Genomic DNA, 21,091 nt, shown 5'->3' with positions numbered 1-21,091 from the left:
CAACCTGTTATTGTCCGTGAAGTGACTGATGCCTTGTGTCTTGTCTTTCTACAAAGGTAAGTCTTTTACCGCCCCCACTCAAATAAATGCCAAACCAAAATAATTTCACCAAGCCAAAGAACTGAAAAGGTCCCCACGGAAATGAAATTTAGAAAGGCTCAGTTAGGGGGAAAACAGGTTGAAAGAGGAAAGTTGCCACTTTCCAGAAATTGCAAATAGCAGCCAACGCCTCCCAAATTGGCCACAAATTTAACGTCCTAACATTTCTAGTCTCAGCTCCACAAGGTTGCAAATTAATCATATCAAAAAAATTGAACAATAAAGCTTGCAACAGCTATAAGATGCATTCTATCACAAAATCTTAATTAGGAAAGAAGACAAAAACTGGATGAGATGAAAAAAGCCATGCAAATAGTGGTAATTAAATTGAAATAAGCTCCATTTGCAGAACCAAAACAAATTAAGATCTCAAAAAACCCAAAGAAAAAAAAAAAAAAAAGGAAAATTCATCTTACATTGATCTTCAAAGGTAAAATCAAATTTAACCTACCTGTATCATATGAATTATAACAACTGAAATGTTGATGAGCCCGTCTATGGGCCAAACCTAATTTCTCTATAATGTTCTGCAGTAATATAACTACTAGTCAGATCCATCGGGGAAAGGCTCCAACGCGTCTTGCTTTCCATTAACATAGAATTCTACAACTGCTTTCATTCTTGGAAATTTATCTGGATGATAGTTTACATGAACAATTACTGGCTTCAAATTCTTTAGCTTAGCATCTTTCCTCACAGTCTTGAAAAGGACCTTACTGTTCATAAACATATAGAAATCCATAGTTCTTTTTGCAGCGTGAAGCCCATCATAGCCAGGACGTGAAGGGTAAAAGAGCTCCTCATTGAAAACTGCTTGGTCCCATGAGTTTGGTTGCCGAGACAAACGATCGGCCACACGATCCAAAAGCTCAATTGAAGGAATTGTAGGCCTGATATAAAAGAAACCAGAGTTGTAAACCCATATCCTCATTGTATGCGCATAACGAGCCCAACCCATGGCAGGTTCATCAAAGACATCATTATATCCATAAGCTGTCATATTATTGTGACCGTCGGTCATTGATTCAACATCTGAATCCCGATAAAGATGATCAAATGGGTTTTGCAAGAATACTATATCAATATCTGAAAGAAGAACACTGTAGCCCAACTGCAAAAATTCCCTTAAAATACGAAACTTTAATGCAGAGACAGCATGGTTGCCTCCTGTTCTTGCAACAGAATCAATACCTTCATCTGGATCTCTCTTGTACACAGGAACATCATTTGACTTGCAGAAATCTACAATGTGGTCATCTAGTGCTATAACCAGGTAATTGGGTATACCAACTCTCTTGATATTAGTGAACCAGACCTCTAACATGGCTTTCACATTAGAATTTGCAAGTGCAACGATAAGCTCCTTCCCAACAGCAACCTCCTCCAAGAGTTTTGCTAACCTCGTATTCACTGATGGATCAGGAACAACAGTTGGGTTAGTTCGCAAACTCTTCACGGTACCAAAAGGCCCAGCTTTCTGCTGTTTACCCAGCACCAGAACCTGCTTCTGTGCATGATCTTTCCCTTGTTCAGCCTGCTGCAGCTTTTCACTTAGTTCCCTTACTTGCTTCTTCAACTCAGCATTCTTCTCTGATAGTGAGACAATATCCGATTTGAGCATTTTAATTCGTTCAGATGATTCACATGAAGAGGAGCCAACCTGACAAACAAGCAGTTGGCAAATTACAAGACATGTAAGCATCCTATCAATTTTGGAATTAACAAATAATGTAAACTTTTAAACAAAAATCCCAAAATTCAGATAACATTTAAGTTAGAAAGGCAAATTAGGCATCTCATAGCACTATATATATATATATATATATATATATATATATATATATATATATCCTTATTTAACTGCAAACTAGAACTTCATGTTCAAACTAACAATTAACAGTTAATCTTATTCTCGCTAAGCCTGCAAGCCATAGCGAGCACCAAAAGGCCTATGAATTAAACAAGGGTTGTAGTTCAGTGCTAAAATCAAAATTGAATTAATAATGCAGGGAGGGATGGCTTCCAATTGAAAGCATTTTTAATAATCTGGATAAAATTTGGATTTGTAGTTCTCGTAAAGCCATCAAATGAAGTATATAAACAGGTATAAGGAGATCACTCAATTAAATCACGTAATTACCAAGAACAAACCGAGTTATAACTCGGAAAGTCTATTGGGGCACTGAAATAGAAATAAATAAGTCAATCACAAGAAGCAAAGTCAACTCTTTTTGAATTGACGGATTTAAACACACAATTAGAGAGCACATTAAACAAAAAACTAAGTCTAATTCCAAAAGAAAAGAAGACAAAGCACCAAAGATAAACAATCGGGTTGCTGTTTAAATCCGAACCTGGAGATTAGATGTAGCAACTCGACGACTCGGAGTAGAAGCATCGGAGTTGAAGAATCCATGGGGGTACAAAACGGCAAAGATGCAACCGAATAAAACTCCGACAACAATTGCTACGGCGATTCGAGATCCGCGAAGTGTTTGACCCTTTTCTCTACGACCCGTACCCGCCATGGGTTTACCTATCCCAGTCTATATACACTTGCTCTTATTACATCAATGGATTTCACCGTTTCGATCTTCAAACTTGATTCATAGAACTAAACTGCACACTCTGTCGTCTGTCCTGTCCAAATATTCCGTCTTTCGTTGCTTAAGAGGAAATATAGACCCAAACTGGTCGTCGCGCAGAGTATTTGTCTTGTTTTTTTTTGTTAAAAATACGATTTTCTTCCTGTATTTTGACATAATTAACTAATTCATCATTATATTTTAAATATTACTTGATTTTATCCCTATAATTTATTACCGTTAAACTAAAATACACCTCCGTCCATTGTTTCTCTGTGACAAACAGACTGTAAAAAAAAGACGATTTCTACCTAGTTCTTTCTCTGTCTGTTTTGACATTCCTTTTCGTTTAATCTCGCTCTCGAACTGAGAATAGATCGATCGCTCATTTGATTTTGCTTTCCTTAATGCACAAAAGCAGCAAATTCCTCATCAATCATTTGCCATTCAATCGTGAATCATATTTTCTGGGTTTAGAGGTTTCCGTTTAATTTAGAGAGTTTGAGTGAGTTTGGTAGTTCAAAGGTCGCTTTATACAAAGTTGAAAGATATTTGACTTACATTTAGGGTTATTTTAGTGTTTCCTTAACGACTAAAATATTAAATAATGGACAGAGATGTATTTTAATTTAAGGGTAATAAACTAAAAGGATAAAATCATGTAATACTTAAAACACAATGACAATTCAATTAACTATGTCAAAATATAGGGATAAAACCGTATTTTTTCGCTTTCTTTTTTTATTTTGTTTTTTATAAGTGGAGAAAGGAGAAGATCAAGTGTGTCGCCGGTTTCCTACTCGGATTAGCTTCCCATATGACAATATCATACCCTTGCGATCATGATCGAACGAAGCAGATTGGATTGGAGCCCACATGACATGGTATATCGGCGGCTTGGCGCTTCTATATAATTATAATTATAATTATAAAGCTGAAGCCTAACGTACGGCAAGCGCGATGAGTATAAAATGTTTTGAGGAAGACTTTATAATTTCAAATATTATCTATACGTTAATATGTACATTTGATTCAACTTCAAACCAACAAAATTCCTCCCTTCGTACCATCCATATGTTACCTTATCACATCTCCAAAAGTGAAAATGGAAACACCAGGTCCCAGAAATGCTCGAGTTTGGCCAACTTGTGCTCCTCCACTCTCCGGTGTCTGTCCTCATTCTAAGCTTTTAGATCAGGAGCATGCTAATTCAAAACACAACTCACAGCCAACATTTGTATATCCAATATAAATTTCATAATCCATTGACTGGTAGCTTAATGAGCTATCAGAATTAGCAGCTTCAGAGTCGAGACCATAAACATCCTGGTCTCAAGTATCAATAAATATCAAAACTCTAAAAAAAAAAAAAAAAAAAAAAAAAAAAAAAAGAAAGATATAAGTAGAGGCATGTTTAACATATGAATGAACTACATAATTATACTCGGCCTTTGAGAGTAACAAAAATTGAAGCCTGTCCACAATAACATGTAACTGTTATTAATTCATTCAACTATTCCCGTAGCTGGAATTATGCATGGGTCGTCAGCGACCCCCCTGTTTCTTTTATGGCAAAACAAGAACAGCATCATAGATGTGGAATTAAATATTTACATCAGCTGAGCTTTCACTGGGAAAAGCACCCTCGAACAATGTATAGAAATTGAATAAAACTATTTCCATGCAATCCTTAGAGCAAGATTTTTAAGAAGAAGGTCGGTGTTCCTGCATAGAGTTTGAGACAAAAATATTACCATCCACATGGACATACAATATACTTGCATAGAGCATCATGAATGCGTTCATCGCATGAAAGACAACAATGACATTGGCTGTTACTGCAAAGATTAAAACTTGGTAACTTCATTGGTAGAAGATTGTAACAAAACTTTGTAGGAGTTGTGTGTGCATATTTGTGCTCAGAAAATGCCATATCAATACACAGATGTGATGAGGAAGAAGAAAATTAGAGTTGCATTCAGAAAAGCAAAAGCAATAAGTATGTAAATAATAGAAGATCGATATATATACCAGAGAGAGAGGGAGATAGGGAGAGGAGTCATACATCATCAGAGCTGGTAATATATGAAACAACAACAGTGATGTCATCAAGCTTGCCACCGTAATAGCGAAATCCTGCATCTTGGGCAGCAGTTGAGAAGGGGGTCTGGCGATCTTTGTCTTGTGCTCGTTGCCGTGCCAACGCTGCTATTTTCTGTGCTGTTACCTGAGGCCCTAAGCCAGCTCTAGTGGCATGAACCACCACTGCATTAATCTCACTGTTGTACAAGTTGTCAAATAATCCATCAGTTCCAGCAACTATAACATCCCCAGGTGCGACAGCAATTGTGAAAACCTGGAAAGAAAAAAAGCTTCATATGTAACATTGTACACTTGTGTTGATGACCATCACTTTGGTTGATTATTAGGCCAAATGTAAAAATAAATCCCAATACCATTAACCAGAATTAGAAGTAAAGAGATGCTGAATTAGTGTCTGCACGTGTGTGTGTGTAATGCTTAATAATTATTCAGGAAAACATACAACCATCAATGACAAAATCAGACACCATATAGATTAAGTACTTTGAACAAAACCATAATGCTTAATCAATTTGCAGCCAAATTCCTATATGAAATAATCCCAAGATATTCAACTAACCTGACCGGAGCTAGGTAGATCACCATTATCTCCACTTTCAAGTTGATAGGTGAAATTAAAATCATGCTGCTGCACAGGAGAACGGAAGACAGTGCATCCATCCCGAACCACTATGAATCCACTGTCTCCTAAATTGATTGCATGGAGACCCTAATCAGACAACAACAAAACCAATAATAATCAGATCTTGTTTCAAAAAACTGAGGAATCAAAAGTTTCACTATGTGGATAGTGGTAGTTTAAAGTAGTGGTAAATTGGCAGTTGAAATAAATAGACAGGTGCTGATTGATCATTTGATTCAGTGAGAAAGAGGGATAGACATTGAAAGGACAGGAAGTAATCAAGTTCCTGAACAAGAAAATCAAGAGACCTAAAGTCATAACTGTTATGGGAAATTTAGAGGTATAATGTGTTTATGAGCAATTGAAATGTAAATTCAAATATTAAATCCCTAAAAGATGACATAACTGAAATTGCAGTTCTCATGCATCAAGTAATGATAGGAAATTTTTACTATAATCAATGATTAGGGTAAAAGTAAGAAGACAAATCAAAGCAGGATAAAAGCATTACAGCCATTCAGGATATATTGAATTACATAGCATAGGAGAAGAAGAATGGGGCTTCCACATTCTTTCACCAAGCTTGACTACAAGTTCACAATCAGTAAGTGAAATAGTCTTCAAAATGCCTCCATGAGCCAATAACTTCAGAGTTCACGCTCCAGAAGTTATTTCACTGAATGCATAAGGAAAAGCACACCAAAAATGAAAAAGGCATACCTCATCAGTGAGTGCTATGATACATGCTGTTGAAGAACCTTTGGCTTTTGTGCTGGAGTGAGCTTTCTCCAAGACCCTAACTGGGTCAATTGAACCCTTGGGCTCCTCTTGGATAGCAGTAACTGAATTATTCATGAGTTCACGGGAATATATCCCTGCATCAACACCAAGATCTGCCCAACCACCCACACCATCGGCCACACCGATCGCCTGTTCATTGGCACAAATAAAATGGGCATCTTCTCCACCAGTTGCTTCTTTATCAGGATGGGGTAGGCAGCAAGATCCTGACACTAGCTTCAGTGCTTTGACAGCAGAAACCTTCCTGAAGTAAATTTCAAGCAGCACACAAGACATAAGTGCTAGAGGACATGTTATAAGACCCAGCCATGTAAAACTTGTAAAGTGAATGCCTCTTGGGACTTACAAGCTCCACAAGAAGAATTCCAGTAAGTGGAGCAATGCAATTCAATAATTCATACTTTTAAACCAAATGACAACATATATATTTAATAACTGAATGATGAAAACAATGAAAAACATACTGTTCTGAGGAGCTTGCAGAAGTTTCAGCTTGTTCCTCACGGACAGAATTCTCAAAGTTCACATCAGGGGCAGTTCCAGCTGACAAACATGTGGTAGATGAGCTATGGAAACATCTAGATCCTGTCTCTATGTAAGGAAAAAAGTCATAACACTTCTTCATGACATTATATGCAAAATATCCATAAATTGGAGAATTGGCAGATTGCTCTTCTTTCTTCAAACTCATACTAACTTTTCTGCAACTCTGGGAACTTCTACTCCCATAAGAGATGCTGGCATTATTGATCGGAAATAGAAGATGCCCACCCCTTGAAGTTGGATTCTCAAGGAAACATTCACCAATTACAGCTCTGGGTGCAGAAGCAGCCACCTTCTTATGCTGCAACTTCCCATTGTTCGACAATTGACTGGTATCACAAAGGGCACGATCAATGTGATATCCACAAACCTGAAATGAGGGGCCGGACACAGAGGGTACAGAAACTGTGCGAGAAAGTGCACCAATAACAGAGATGTTCCTTCTACGGTGAAGTAGTATTGAATCGGATTGAGCAGCGAAAACAGTACCGGGTCTCAGAAGTGCTTGTATGTCTGCAAGTGACGCCATTCGTACAGAATGAAATAACCTATAGTTAGAAAACCGGGACTTTGCTTGCCCAATTAGAATTTCAGCTGAATCTCGAAGCCCACCCTCTTGTCCTACAATGGATTGAATTTCATTCTGTACTGCACCTCTTATTCTTGAGAAATATGTAGATGGCATCTTACCCTTTTAAGAAAAAAAGTTTTGCTCGAACCAGTGACTTACAGAGAACACAACCGTTACCACTACACATAAAATACAATCTCATAATTTTTTCCAGCGCATCTGTAGGTTAAAGTACTATCTTATGATTCCTCTTCCTCCACAAACCTGTACGACCAAAGAAAAGCGAGCAGATCACAAACTGACTGATTCTGCCAAAAATGCAATAAATAGCAGCCATTGCAACCTATTCTAATTTCCAATCAGTGTTACACCATTCTATAAAACAATACCATGAAAATATTCAGCTGAAGATTAAGTATATAACTGCTTCATCCAAAATATATATATATATATATATATATATATATATATATATATATATATATATATATATATATATATATATATATATAAGCTCGAATGATTTGATTATTACTAATGAAAATCGTAATCTCATTTTCAGAAAATGATTCAATACAGTGAAATTAACAAGCCTGAACCATATTTGACAACATTAAAAGAAAACATATTCTTGTTCAAAGTTAGAGATATAATTCATGATATCAATTTTCTGTTTTTAATTTTAAATTGATTATATAAATAAGATAAATAAATACAAATAAAAATAACACCTTTATGGAATAAGAAGATGCATAAATCATGAAATCTGATCCTCTTCGCTCGTATACGAGTCAATAAAATGAAGCTCCAGCAAATCGGTGAGTCTTCAAGGAGTTAGGTAAGGAACACAAGGCTTTCTACTTCCTTTTCAGCTCTTTCTATCTCTCGTCTTTTACGATCGCCTGAACGGTAGCAAAAGACAGAATCCAGAAAGTTCGTTGGCGACCCAAAAATTTTGGGGAAAGAATGGGAACCCTAATTTCATAGAAAGTGACTAACTAAATTTAATTTTTAAAGGTCGTTAACAGGATAGGCGTTTTACTTTGGATTGACACTCATTAAGGGACTACAATGGATTTTTGGACTGATTTGACACTGCCCGTGGCGCGTTATTTACAGATTACGTAGTGTCGGTTTCGTTATTCGCTTAGGGGCAATATGGTCATTATGAAAGCCTAACTAACACTGTTTAATCTGTTCAATCCAAATTAGTCGGAGCCTTGGAGTTGGAGGTTGGAAATGACTAATGAGTACTCCGTTAAAGTACGCCGTAAATCGCCAGAAACTTCCTATATTTTAACACGAATAGTCAGTCGTTCACCAAACAAACGGCAGAATGTCATTCATGTCGTTCGCAATCTCTTTTCTTATCTTTTTTTTACTAAAGCGTTCGCAATTTTTCAAGCGTAAATTCTCGCACGAACCGCATCTATAGCTTCTTGGCCGCTTGATGAAACCCGGATCCGAATATGCTAAACGATTTGTCGTTTACATATGCGCTAAACAGATGCTCGTCTATCTATATATAAATTTTCAATTGCAACTTAGATCATTTTATGAGAAAACGAAAATCATTCGTTAATAAGCTATGTAGAAAATCATTAGAATACATTTTACACAATATTATCTACAGATCACCCTCTTTATTAGAAAAACAAAAGATGCAGCAAATAAACTGAGCAACTCATCAATTTCAGATTTTTGTGAAGTGTATCTGTGCTCCATGTTGAGGCTGCACTGTAAGAAACTGCAGAGGGGCATGAACATATGTAGGTGACAGCATAAAAGAAAATTGCCTGATGATCATTGCAAGAACAAGCTTGACTTCAACCATAGCAAAACTTTGACCCACACATATTCTGGGGCCTACACCCCATGGGAAGAAGGAGGCTAAATGCTTGCGAGGCTCGCTAAATCTATCAGGATTGAACTTATCAGCATCTTCTCCCCATATGTCAAGATCATGGTGGGTGGCAATTGTGACAAGAGCAAGTTGTGAGTCTCTAGGAATCTCAACTCCCCCCAGCTTAACATCTTTGCAGGTTCGTCTCATCAGCATTGCCACCGGAGAGTACAGCCTAAGCGTTTCATTTATTATCATATTTATCTGTTGCAGCAAGAGCTTAGAATTAAGAGATGGACTTAAATATAAGCAGGGAAATTTACTTGAGCAAAAGAAAAAACAGCAGCTACTTAAGACATTGACTTACGATTTTAAGTTGGCTAAGATTATCAGCAGTAGGATGCTCATCTTCTTTGCAGACAAGAATGACTTCTTCTCTGGCCTTAGTTTGCCAATCTTGATGCATTGCTAGAAGGATAAGTGCCCAAGTCAAAGTATTAGCACTTGTTTCCTTTCCTGCAAAGTAAAAAGTCTTGCATTCATCTATAATTTCCTCTACCTCTAACCTGTCTTCTTTACCATCATGATTCTTATGGGAGGACATTAACAGACTAAGTAGATTTCTTGAATCCTCTGCACTTGTTTTGTTAGCCTCTATCAAATTTAGTATCGATCCCCGAATTTCCTTTTCTATTCTCCACCTCTCTTTGTTCTTCTTAGTGGGCAAAAACCTGGTTTTTAACTTTTAAATTGAAGTTAAAAATTGAAAGTAGAACAAAGCATGTGAGTTGAGTTAATGTAGATAAGTCACCTGAAACCTGGAATATAGACACTAGTTAGAGATGCAAAGAAAAGGTGCATTTGCTGTTCTTGTAACTCAAAAATATGTTTTCCCTCTTCAAAGCTGCTTCCAAAAATTGTTCTTGATATAATATCTGCTGACAGATTATGAATATCTTTGTGAACTTCAATCTCAAATTCATCTCTTCCAGCTCTTTTTAACTCCCACTTGTCAAGCATCTTCATAGTACTAGCCGCCATTTTTGGCACCCAACCCTGGAAAAAAAAAAATAGCATCTCAAAATCTCAATAGTAAAAAATAACTATAATATCAAATCCAAATACTTAAATCATTTCAAATATCACCTTCACTTGCTCCAAGTTTAGGGCCAGGTTACTGATTCTTCTATGAACAGCCCATTTCTCACCTCTAAGCTCGGGAAGTCCCTCCCCTAAGAGCTGTTTGGACAAGGGATCATTATCTAACCTCTCATATAACCCACCTGTATTCATAAGAACCTCCTTAATCATGCCCGGATCTGCTATTGCTAACCTAGGCTTGGTTCCAAACCAGTACAGGTAGTTTTTGCCATACATTCTAGACCAGGTACTATAAGCAGGAACCACACGGTTGAGGATGCTATGGTCATCTGATACTTTGGACTTTGCTTCTTCTCTCTTGAGTTTCATCTCTGATGAATTCCCGATGATCGGACGGTAATCTGGACCTTGGATGCCTTGTTTTCTGAAGTGCCTTTGAGTTTTGTGAGGAACCCACAATATTGAGTATACAAGTTTTAAGAGATACAGAAAGAGAATAGCTAAGATCATAACAAATATGAAATCCATCATCATGGAATCTCAAAAAATGATGAATGTTTTTTGTAATCTGATTTATATAGATGTTACGGTATTCTCTGAAAACTTAATTTTTGGCTTGTTGTGTACATAATACAGGCTAAAAATTATTCATTTGATGGTAATGATGATTTATACAGACGATATTGTCCTTACATAATAGTTTACAAATTTTGAAAGATGCATCCCAACTACTATATAGCAATTTATAGTTTTGGACCACAGTGAGTATACAATCTAGCAACCTAACCATCATATAAAAAAAAGGCTTTGGACACGCTGTTGATGACTTCTTTAGGAGAAAAATAAACTATAAAATGAAAATATTCCTCTATAGCAAATAAAACAAGCATATCAAACAACACAGGGAAGTCATCGATTTCAGATTTTCCTGAAGAGGATCTGAGCACCATACTGAGGCAGTACAGTCAGGAAATTTATTGGAGCATGAACATATGTTGGTGATACCACAAAAGAGAAATGCCGAATTATGATAGCTAGAACAATTTTTCATCTCAGCCATGGCCAAGCTTTGTCCCACACATATTCTAGGGCCTAAACTCCATGGGAAAAACAGGGCTGAATGTTTTCGAGCTTCCCTAAATGTTTCAGGATTGAACTTGTCAGGATCTGAACCCCATATCCTAGTGTCACGATGAGCCTTGTTTATGGCCAAGGCAAGTTGTGTATTAGCAGGAATTTCAGTGTGCCCCAGCTTAACATCTTTGGTTGCTTGCCTGACCAACCCAACAACTGGAGTGTAGCGCCGAAGTGTATCATTCAGTATCATGTTTAGCTGTTTTTTAAGATATAAAAGCAACAGCAAAATTTTGAGTAGACATATGACACGGAAGAGTAATTTGATTAGTTTAAAATTAAACCTACAATCTTAAGTTCACCAAGAACATCTGCAGTGGGAAGCTCTTTGTCTCTGCAAACTCGAACTACTTCTTCCCGGGCTTGGATTTGCCATTCTTGATGCATTGCCAAAAGGATCAGTGTCCAAGTCAAAGTATTAGCACTCGTTTCCTTTCCTGCAAAGTAAAAAGTCTTGCACTCATCAATAACTTCCTCGATATCTAATTTCTCATCTTTACCATCACGATTCTTATAGGAAGATGTTAACAGGCTAAGCAAATTTCTTGAGTTCTCTCTTTCTTTGCCATTAATCTCAATTAGATTCCGAATCAGTCCATGGATTTCCTTCTCCAGCATCCATCTTTCCCTGTTCATCTTGCTGGGCAAAAACCTGTAACAACATGAAGAATTTAGAAATAAAGGCACTATTCAACCTTGATTCAGTGTTTGGGAATTAGACATCTTACTTGAGGCCTGGAATGTAAACAGTTCTCAACGCTTGAAGGACAAGCTGCATTTGCTTTTCTTGCAACTTAAATATATGCTTTCCATCTTCAAAACTGCTTCCAAAAAGTGTTCTTGAAATAATTTCTGCTGATAGATTATGAAGTTCTCTGTGCACTCCCATTTCGAATTCGTCTTTCCCCTTTCTTTTCTCTTCCCAGTTATCCAACATTTTTACTGTACTGGCTACAATTTTCGGAATCCACCCCTTGCAAATAAATAGATGGTATCAGATGCAATTTGATTTTTGTATATACTAATATAGTTGTTTATGACTTTTACTTATGATATATTTTCAAATCTACCTTAACTTGCTCCATGTTCAAGGCGACATTAGTGATTCTCCGATGAACAGTCCATTTCTCTCCATTCAACGCAGCAAGTCCGTCTCCCAAGAGCTGCTTAGACAAGGGGTCAATATCAGGCTTTACAAATACCCCGCTCGTATCCACGAGAATCTCTTTAATCAACCCCGATTCAGCTATTGCCAATCTTGGTCTCGTCCCAGACCAGTACAATAATGGTTCTCCATACTCGTTTGACCACTTTTCATAAAATGGAGACACACGGGAGAGGATATTGTGGTTTAATGCCATCCGTATTGACCGAGCCTCCGCCGTCATACGCCGCATCTCCGCCAAGTTCCAAACATCGGCCGGTAGCCTGGCCCCCTTATTCCTTGTTTCCGGAACTGGGGTTCAGTTTTGTTTGGAACCCATAATATTGAATGCGCAAATTTCAAGAGAAAAAGAAGAATAAGCAAGAAGAATAAGATCGCGGCAAACATAATTGAGGAAAACGAATTGATAAACTACAAAAGATAGTTTTTTTTTTCAGCTGTTTAAAAGGAACTTGGAAATGCCATTATTGAAGAGATGTAGTAATTTAAAATAATAGCAGCAGGTAATCTAGTCGGAGGGATACAATTCTATATAGAAAATCATAGAATATGCGTGCTACCTAACCCGGTAATCAATCAAACACAACAAAGTAAAAATTTAATTTGACATATAATTATTAAGACTAGAACATTTGTATTTATGATAGTTCATGTTTTACATTGCTTCCGCAGAAGATAAAACAAGAAATGGTACAAAGAAAAAAATTTCAACTTGAAATTCTGCTAAAGATGATCTGTGCACCGTATTGGGGCATCAAGGTTACAAGGAGCATAGGAGCATGAACATATGTTGGTGGCAGCACAAAAGAAAAATGTCTGATAATGATGGCTAGGATAATTTTTGCTTCAACAATGGCTAAATTTTGACCAGCACAGATTCTGGGGCCTAATCCAAATGGGAAAAACCAAGCCAAGTGCCTTTTAGATTCATTAAACCTCGAGGGATTGAACTCACTAGCATCTTCTCCCCATATATCAGTATCATGGTGGATAGCAGTAAGTGGCAAATAAAGTTCCGTCCCTCCAGGAATATCAAGTCTCCCTAATTTAACCCTCTTAGTTGCTTGTCTCGTTAGACTCACAGCTGGAGGGTAGAGTCTAAGCGTCTCGTTGATTATCAAATTCACCTGTTAGAAAATGCCCAATAATCAAATCTTTATGAAGGCAAGAGAAGAGAAGCCCCCTATTCCTAGTTTGAATGCAGAAGTAATTAATGGATTCAACTTACAATCTTAAGGTTATTCAGATTTTCAGCAACAGGAAACTCATTCCCTCCTCCACAGATTTGAAACACTTCTTGGCGCGCTTTGTCTTGCCATTCTTGATGTACTGCTAAAAGTACAAGTGCCCAAGTCAAAAGATTGGCAGTAGTTTCTTTTCCTGCAAAGTAGAAAGTCTTGCATTCATCTATAATTTCCTCTTCTGTTAATTTCTCTTCCTTCCCATTTTGATTATTTTTATATGAAGAAAGTAGTAAACTAAGTAGATTTCTTGAATTTTGCCTCGCGCTGCTACTAGTCTTGATCAATGTCCTTATAGATTCACGAGTTTCCTTGTCTAATCTCCATCTCTCCCTGTTCTTCTTGGTAGGCAAAAACCTGCAAGTCAGTGAAACATTAATTTAATATTCACCCGAACCCTGTAGTTAACTCTGAACAAGAAGGTTAAACAGATGATCACCTGAATCCTGGAATGTACACACTTCTTATAGCTTGAGAGGCAAGATGCATTTGCTGTTCCTGTAACGCAAATATGCGTTTCCCTTCTTCAAAACTGCTTCCAAAAGCTGTTCTTGATATAACATCTGCAGAGAGTTCATGAAGTTCTTTATTCACTTCTATTTCAAATTCATCTCTACCTCCTCTTATTTCCTCCCATTTTTTTAGCATCTTCGTGGTACTCTCCACAATTTCTGGCACCCATCCCTATCAAACAAAACCATTTTGGTCTCAATATTCAAAGCAAATTCTGAATCGAAGTTGCAGTATATGAATTTGTTGCACCTGTAGTAACCAGAACTTCCTTTGAATTAGAAAATCCTTACCTTAACCCGCTCCATACTAAAAGCCTGGTTTGAGATCCTTCTATGAAGAGCCCATTTCTCACCATGGAGCTGAACAAGCCCATCTCCAAAGAGCAACTTAGCCTGAGGATTCTGCGGAACCTTCTCAAAAACCCCATTACCCGAGTTCATCAGAACCTCCTTAATCGAATCCGGGTTGGATATAACCAACCTGGGTCTTGACCCGAACCAGTAGAGGAACGTCTTTCCATACATCCGGGACCAGTGATGGTAAAATGGAACCACTCGGTGAAGGATATCATGGCTGATTGACAACGTCGACGTTGACTTTGTCTGCTCCTCGGCATACATGCGGCGGATCTCCGCCGAATTTCCAACAATAGGACGGTAGCTGGGGCCATTGATTCCTTGGTTCTTGAAGTGAATTTTGATTCTTAACGGGTCCCATACGATCGAGTGTATCAATTTGAGGATATAGATGAGTAGTAAGAAGATGAGAATCCGAAGAACAATGGAATGAAAAAGAAGCATCGAGAGAGAGAGAAAGAGATGAGATGGTGTTTAATTAAAAGTGATAAATACAAGGTTGGTTGATTTGGATTTGATGGGGATTCTGCCTATTTGATGTTATAAAAATGTTTTTTTAAGTTGCTGACAATCTGCTACATAGGCTTAAGTCATGGAGTGCGTCAGTTAAGAGCGGAAACCTCAAACCGGCACACAAACAAGTATACGTTACGCCTAGACAAGCATTATATATGCATATAGTGTTAGAAAGGAGGAGGATACTAACTGGCTGTTTTCCGTTTACACGCACGCACTTGCTACTAAATCATATCATGGCTAAATATTCTACGCTGGGAGAGATTATCGGTCTTGGAAAAAGCTCCTATCTTGCATTTTTAAGCTAGCCCATTAAGCGACAATAATTAGGTATCTTTAATAGTAAATATTGAAAGAGCAGCACGTCCAATAAAAATTAATAATAATAATAAAAAAAGGTTCTTCTAACTTCAGTAAAAGAGAGAGAGAGAGAGAGAGAGAGAGAAAATGTCTGGGTTAAAAAAGTCTGTGCCCAATCTAAGCCAAAGTTTGACGAATGCACAAATGCAAACGTAATCCCACGTTGTTAAGACATTGTGAAGCCGTAAAGTATTGGGATCCACGATAATTAAGTTCCAGTTTTAAATCTAAGACTGCGTGTCCACGTTAATAATTGGATTTTGATGTTCTTGCGATTAGGTTGCTGCTATTTTGTGAGGTCCATTCTTTATTTGCTATCATAACAACAAAAATAATGAACGACCAAGTTTCTTTCGTTTCTTTTTCCCTCATCATCATTACGCTCATGCTAACAGACTCATCAAATGTGGAAATTTATAAAAAAAAAAAAAAAAAAAATTAAAATTCCCCACTAACTTCGTGTACAGTGTTTCTTTTCCTTCATATATAGACTTTTGCATGCACTCAAAAACCTTTGGGGGGTGCATCAGCTGTGCTCTGCTCTCCTATGGCGTGAAGAGTTGATGCATATTTGAATCTCTCCAAAAATTTTACCCAAATATTTCTATTTCCTTCTCCTCTTACAATGTTGTAAATTTGTCAAGGTACTATTTAGAAATGTCTATCGGCAGCTGCATTAATGTACCATACCGTGTTTCAAATATGAAAGATTGAAATTCTAAGATTTGATAGTGCAATAGCATAGGAAATAGGCCCACGCACCATGATAAAATGTGGACCCACACGTTATGACACGAAGACTGTCGCCAACTCACCGTATTCAATACATTACCTATTACACGGTGTGAAGTCTGACCAAGAGCTCATATAAAAATTTTAGTTACTAAGAATATTTGACTGCTTGACCCCACCTCTTTGACTTCATATTTTGCCTGTTACAGCTACCTCCAATTAATTAAGACACCACGTCATCTAACTCGCGTGTAATTTTCAGGTCATCAAACACAATTAACAAATGGGATAATGTTTTGGAGTCTGTTATTTAATTAATTTATTAGCAGTCTTTAGGAAATTGGGCAGCGGAGAGAAAGAAGAAACGAAACAGAGGAAACAACTACTAATAGGTAGTTCCACTTACATTTGCTGTTTTGCTAATTTTGCTCATTAGCAAATACTAAATACACGAGTTCACTGTACACGCCTTCCTCACGTACAATACAAGTTCTTTTCTTTTCTTTTCTTTTCTTTTCTTTTCTTTTTTTCCTCAGATTTTAATTAAGACTCGCCTCTAAAAGGAAAAGCGACTGGGTCCCTCAAAAGTATACATAAAATATTTTATACCAGTAAAAAAAAAAAAAAAGACAAAAGAAAATGAGAAAAAAAAAAAAAAAAAAAAGAAAAGAAAAAAGAAGGTGATCTTGGTCCTTACTATTAAAAGAAACTACTCTATGGTTTTTCTCTGGCCTTCCCTATTGATTCTTGAAGAACAAAATGGTATAAAGCGAGAGAGAGAAAGAGAGGGCTCAACTTTTTCACCCGTGACAAAAATACCTGGGTGTCTAGTGGAGCTTTTCTAATGCGGAGCTGACCCATTTGTCTTTTTCTCTGTTGCAGCCTCCCATGTCTCTTCACAACCCCTCCTTCCTCCATACGGTGCAGGAGTAGCAGAAGCAGCTGCGGCTGCTACATTGAAGCTGCCACCGTAAGAATTTATGAAAGCAGAGCCAGCACCTATGCCTAGCCCAAGAAGATCGAGTGTGGTTGGTTTGTTCACAAACAATTGAGATGAAGCCATCATAACATCTCCAGATGGGAGTCCAAGGCCAAGTCCAGCTGCTACAGTATGGGTATCTGGCTTCATGTCCCATTGATTTCCATTGCTATCTTGACCGGGGGAAGACGATGATACTGGTAACCCAAAGCCGCGGAGAAATGATGCGTTTGATGTCGTTGCACCCATTTGTGCTGCTTTTTGAAGCAATGCAGTAGCAGACATGGCAGGTTGAGGAGACGGAGTGTAGTGTCGATGGTCTTGCTCCGGAAAAAGGGAGGCATTATTGGAGAGATAAAGAGAAGAGGAAAGTGAGAGAGAGGGAGGTTCTATGACTCTAGGTGTCGGTATTGTAGTTGGGCAATCTGTGTTTGTAAAGGAGCAAAGAAGATTCGAGAACGAAGTTGATGATGGTTGGGAAATTGCTGCTTGTGCTGAAGATGCGAATACACTGGCAAATACATTGCTAGTTGAGGTTGTAGAGCTGGTACTTGTAGCTGTAGCCGCCAAGCATGTAGTTGCTGGTGTTGCCGCTGAAAGTCCAACTGGATTTTCTGCTAATTCTATGACCAGAAGTGAGAAAGATAAGAAAAAAAGACCCAAAAACTAAAAGCATTATGAGAAAAATATTATAACTTCAGTTAGAGAGAGATTGGAGTTATCTAAATCCAAAGAAAGAGAGGCAGGAAAAAGAGGGTACTTTTTGTATGATAAAAGATTTGATGCTAGCAATTCAGGTTTGAGAGCTTGAACTCGAAAGCAAGAAAAAGCGAGAAGCAATTATGGCGTCCTTTCTCTTAAATCTCTATCCCTTTATTAGCTTTTCGATCTTTGAGCTTTTTGAACCTGAGTGTGTTCCCAGTGCCCGTGATAATCACATCAAACTCCCCCCCATTAACAATTACTACCAAACTCTCTCTCTCTCACTTATATATATTATATTTTTATTTTTATTTTTATATATACATATAAAAGACATCAAGGCACCTAACACATTTGTTAATCTATTAGAGAACGACATCAACAAAAGACAAACAGTGAATTATAAAATACCAAAAATCCAGTAGGTAACACATGAAATCTTCCATCTACTCTTAATCCACGACAAAAAACGATAAAATAAATTAAAAAAAAGATCGAATTTGAATACTATGCAGCTAAGTTCAAATCCTATCTTTGACCTACGTACGTACAACTAGACAACCCATGTATATAATAACTAAAATATCAGACCTAAATATATTATAAGTTATTTTTTACCTGAGCTTTGGACTGACAGACCCGGAGATACAACAGTAGTAGATGGCGTAAGAGGTGGAGGTGGTGGTGAAGCTACAACGCTCTTCATATTCGTATTCCCCTCCTTACCGATAATGGTTAGGGTTTGGGCCCTCGCACTCTCCTCCGCCAAGGCATCACAAAACGCTCTGTGGGTAATAAAGCTATCCCTCCTTAACTCCCAAACCAAAAAGAGCAGCATCAGTAACAAAGAAGACAAGAGTCAAAAAGAAGCATTTATAAGGAAGAACCAGAGAACAAGATTCAGAACCTCGAGAACAAAGTGCCGCAATCGCATTTATACTCTCTAGTTCCACAAGTTTTCATGTGGGCCTTCCAATCGGATTGTACTGCATATTTCTTCGAGCACCGCTCACACTTCCACTTCTTCTCCCCGTGCTTCCTGCAAAAGTGCTTCTTGATTCCGGTGAGGTCGCCCAGAGCTCTAGCTGGATTATGGTGAACACAAGATTTTTCTGGGCAAACGTAGACCCGCTTGCGTGGTTCCTTACTGGTTCGCTGCTTTAGCTTCCACGGTAAATTATGTCCGCGGCGGTGAAGTTGGAGGTTCTGGTCCCGTTGGAAGCCTTTGTTGCAGATCTCGCACACAAAACGATTTGTGGCTAATAGAGTCTTTGGCGATAAAGCTATCACTTCAGCATCTGGATCTGAAACACATAATAAAAAGCAAAAATAAGATACTTGAGAAGCAGCGAGGGAAAAATTAAATCTTTTTTCAGTTACGTTTGGTAAATATGTATGGTTTACCTGGCATTCCAGGGAGATTTCTCTTCTTCTTTGGTGGCGGCACTGGGAGTAACGCAGCTTGATTACCAAAAGAGGATACACTCGTAGCTTCTCCGGAAGCATTAGAAACTGTCATGAGTGAGGAATTCTCAATCTCCACCATGCTCTTTCCTTCAAAGACTTAAATTTTTTCTCCAAAGCAACTTCCAGTTCTGAGAATCAGGCGTTAAAAAAAAAAGGCTTTAGGGTTTCGATTCAAAAGCTCAACTACCAATGGAAATGTTGAACCCAACCAAAGTAGTGTACTACACCTGAATATTCTGGATGAATGAATTCTAGGGAAACAAAATACGGATTGACAACAATTGATGTTTTGGTATCTCTGGAAAGGAAAATTAGATAATACCAGAGATGAAAAGACAAAAAGAGCTAAGGTTTACGAAATTATGGCTGCTCTCTTGACTCTCTCACAATGAAGATAAACTAAACACCGATTCAACTCAGTCGATTACCGGAGTTTCGTGGTCCCAAAAGGCGGCTGCTTCGGTTCATACTCAGCTCTGCAGAGAGAGAAGGATAATGAAATACAGAAGCAATAACATTGAAGGCAGAGAGAGGAGAGATTTGAATGAAGTGAAGAAAGTAATTTAAAAAAAAAAAAAAAAAAGAGTTAAAGCGGCGCCAAATAACTATAGTTAAAAGCCAGGACCAGTTCCTCTAACCATGGTTAAAGGCGTATGCCTGAGCTACGACTCTCTTCTCCTGGCTGCTCAATAAAATCTGACCGTCCACGTGTCACAATATGCTAGTTGCTGACATTTGTCGGAAGAAATCGGACTAGGCGGTGCGTGTCGTTTAGCGGAGAGTGAAAAAGCTAAGGAATTCTTTTAAATTATTAGACTCTGCCTATTTTTTTGAGAACCTTTTGAAGCACTAAAAAGAAAGACAATAGTAACCATGGTTTGTTCTCCATTTACTGCTAGAAAGCAAGGACAGGTTGGGGTTTTCCATAAGAACAGAAATGAGAAAAAAACTGAAACCAAAACCGAATATTTTGTTTATATGTTTAGTTTAGCGTCATGTGCTCTGTTTCGAGACATTATTTTTTAGAGTTGAATATCGCAAAGGGCCGTGGAATATCGATGAGCACCGAACAAGACAATATTACGGTTTGTCCTTGTTGTTGTAGTGGCTCTTTCGTGAATTTGTCCAAACTCTCGTCCAATTTTCTTTACCAGCTCACTGATTAACGCTCACGGGACCATAGTCCCGCATCCAATTATAAACTTCTAACAAAAAATATAGTACATTACTGTAATTCTTTTTTTTTTCTTAAAAAAAATAATTTATTTTTTAATACCAGGAATGTAATCCACTCTCGACCGTGAGCGTTACCCTCCCAATAAAATTTACTTTTCAAAATTAAATTTATATTTTCACAATTATTAAAATTTTTAAAATAAAATTTACTTATCATGGTAACTAATATTTAATTGGTTCATAATTATTTTTTTACTATAAGACAATCATTTCACCATTGAACTTTTAATACTACTCAAGTAGCTTAAATAATCACTCTTCTTGCTGAAAATGAAAGTTTGGAAGATTCCACATTGTAATATAAGCTCATCACATATATAATGATAAAAATATTTCATAAATTCACAAGAAAAAAAAAAAAACAATGTAATTGATAATGTCTCATTAAGTTCAATAATAGATGGTTTGATCAATAATGTTGA

At 37.5% G+C, this 21,091-nt stretch overlaps 5 protein-coding genes and 1 pseudogene across 9 annotated transcripts; all 6 read right to left on the bottom strand.

The window, feature by feature from the left end:
* Positions 1-490: 490 nt before the first annotated feature.
* On the bottom strand, positions 491-3,172 carry RRA3 (Nucleotide-diphospho-sugar transferase family protein). Its single transcript, XM_012216411.4, has 2 exons — positions 2,454-3,172; positions 491-1,759 (listed from the first exon to the last, which is right to left on the bottom strand). The coding sequence occupies exons 1-2, from the start codon at positions 2,625-2,627 to the stop codon at positions 644-646; spliced, it is 1,290 nt and encodes a 429-aa protein (XP_012071801.1). The 5' UTR covers positions 2,628-3,172; the 3' UTR covers positions 491-643.
* A 925-nt stretch (positions 3,173-4,097) lies between these two features.
* Positions 4,098-8,362, bottom strand: LOC105633760 (Protein phosphatase 2C family protein). Of its 2 annotated transcripts, none has more exons than XM_012216413.4 (6): positions 8,056-8,362; positions 6,675-7,588; positions 6,130-6,454; positions 5,347-5,496; positions 4,716-5,040; positions 4,098-4,409 (listed from the first exon to the last, which is right to left on the bottom strand). In XM_012216413.4, exons 2-5 carry the CDS (start codon positions 7,436-7,438, stop codon positions 4,744-4,746), a joined length of 1,536 nt encoding a protein of 511 aa, XP_012071803.1. In that variant the 5' UTR covers positions 7,439-7,588; positions 8,056-8,362; the 3' UTR covers positions 4,098-4,409; positions 4,716-4,743. The 2 variants fall into 2 exon arrangements, with proteins under 2 accessions (XP_012071803.1, XP_012071802.1); XM_012216412.4 differs by having other exon boundaries at positions 4,750-5,040; positions 8,056-8,361.
* Positions 8,363-8,846: 484 nt separating this feature from the next.
* On the bottom strand, positions 8,847-10,851 carry LOC105633761 (cytochrome P450 734A1). The gene is made up of 4 exons (XM_012216414.4): positions 10,314-10,851; positions 9,979-10,223; positions 9,535-9,898; positions 8,847-9,431 (listed from the first exon to the last, which is right to left on the bottom strand). The coding sequence occupies exons 1-4, from the start codon at positions 10,800-10,802 to the stop codon at positions 9,018-9,020; spliced, it is 1,512 nt and encodes a 503-aa protein (XP_012071804.2). The 5' UTR covers positions 10,803-10,851; the 3' UTR covers positions 8,847-9,017.
* A 135-nt stretch (positions 10,852-10,986) lies between these two features.
* Positions 10,987-13,036, bottom strand: LOC105633918 (cytochrome P450 734A1-like; annotated as a pseudogene). Its single transcript, XR_016322440.1, has 4 exons — positions 12,473-13,036; positions 12,131-12,375; positions 11,691-12,054; positions 10,987-11,601 (listed from the first exon to the last, which is right to left on the bottom strand). The product of XR_016322440.1 is annotated as a cytochrome P450 734A1-like (transcript).
* A 142-nt stretch (positions 13,037-13,178) lies between these two features.
* On the bottom strand, positions 13,179-15,456 carry LOC105633762 (cytochrome P450 734A6). The gene is made up of 4 exons (XM_012216416.4): positions 14,612-15,456; positions 14,248-14,492; positions 13,796-14,165; positions 13,179-13,694 (listed from the first exon to the last, which is right to left on the bottom strand). Exons 1-4 carry the CDS (start codon positions 15,119-15,121, stop codon positions 13,275-13,277), a joined length of 1,545 nt encoding a protein of 514 aa, XP_012071806.1. The 5' UTR covers positions 15,122-15,456; the 3' UTR covers positions 13,179-13,274.
* Positions 15,457-16,639: 1,183 nt separating this feature from the next.
* On the bottom strand, positions 16,640-20,447 carry LOC149493428 (zinc finger protein GAI-ASSOCIATED FACTOR 1-like). 3 transcript variants are annotated; one of them, XM_089725692.1, is made up of 5 exons: positions 19,661-20,447; positions 19,371-19,561; positions 18,874-19,270; positions 18,585-18,775; positions 16,640-17,887 (listed from the first exon to the last, which is right to left on the bottom strand). In XM_089725692.1, the coding sequence occupies exons 2-5, from the start codon at positions 19,510-19,512 to the stop codon at positions 17,127-17,129; spliced, it is 1,491 nt and encodes a 496-aa protein (XP_089581818.1). In that variant the 5' UTR covers positions 19,513-19,561; positions 19,661-20,447; the 3' UTR covers positions 16,640-17,126. The 3 variants fall into 3 exon arrangements, with proteins under 3 accessions (XP_089581818.1, XP_089581817.1, XP_089581819.1); XM_089725691.1 differs by having other exon boundaries at positions 19,371-20,447; XM_089725693.1 differs by having other exon boundaries at positions 16,640-17,878; positions 19,371-20,447.
* Between the last annotated feature and the right edge of the window lie 644 nt (positions 20,448-21,091).

The sequence above is a fragment of the Jatropha curcas genome, chromosome 9 (assembly GCF_041381405.1).
Source record: "Jatropha curcas cultivar XTBG-Jc1 chromosome 9, XTBG_Jcur_1.0, whole genome shotgun sequence".
NCBI classification, from domain to species: domain Eukaryota; kingdom Viridiplantae; phylum Streptophyta; class Magnoliopsida; order Malpighiales; family Euphorbiaceae; genus Jatropha; species Jatropha curcas.
The sequence above is the reverse complement of the archived record's forward strand: the minus strand, read 5'-3'. Positions and strand labels throughout refer to the sequence as shown.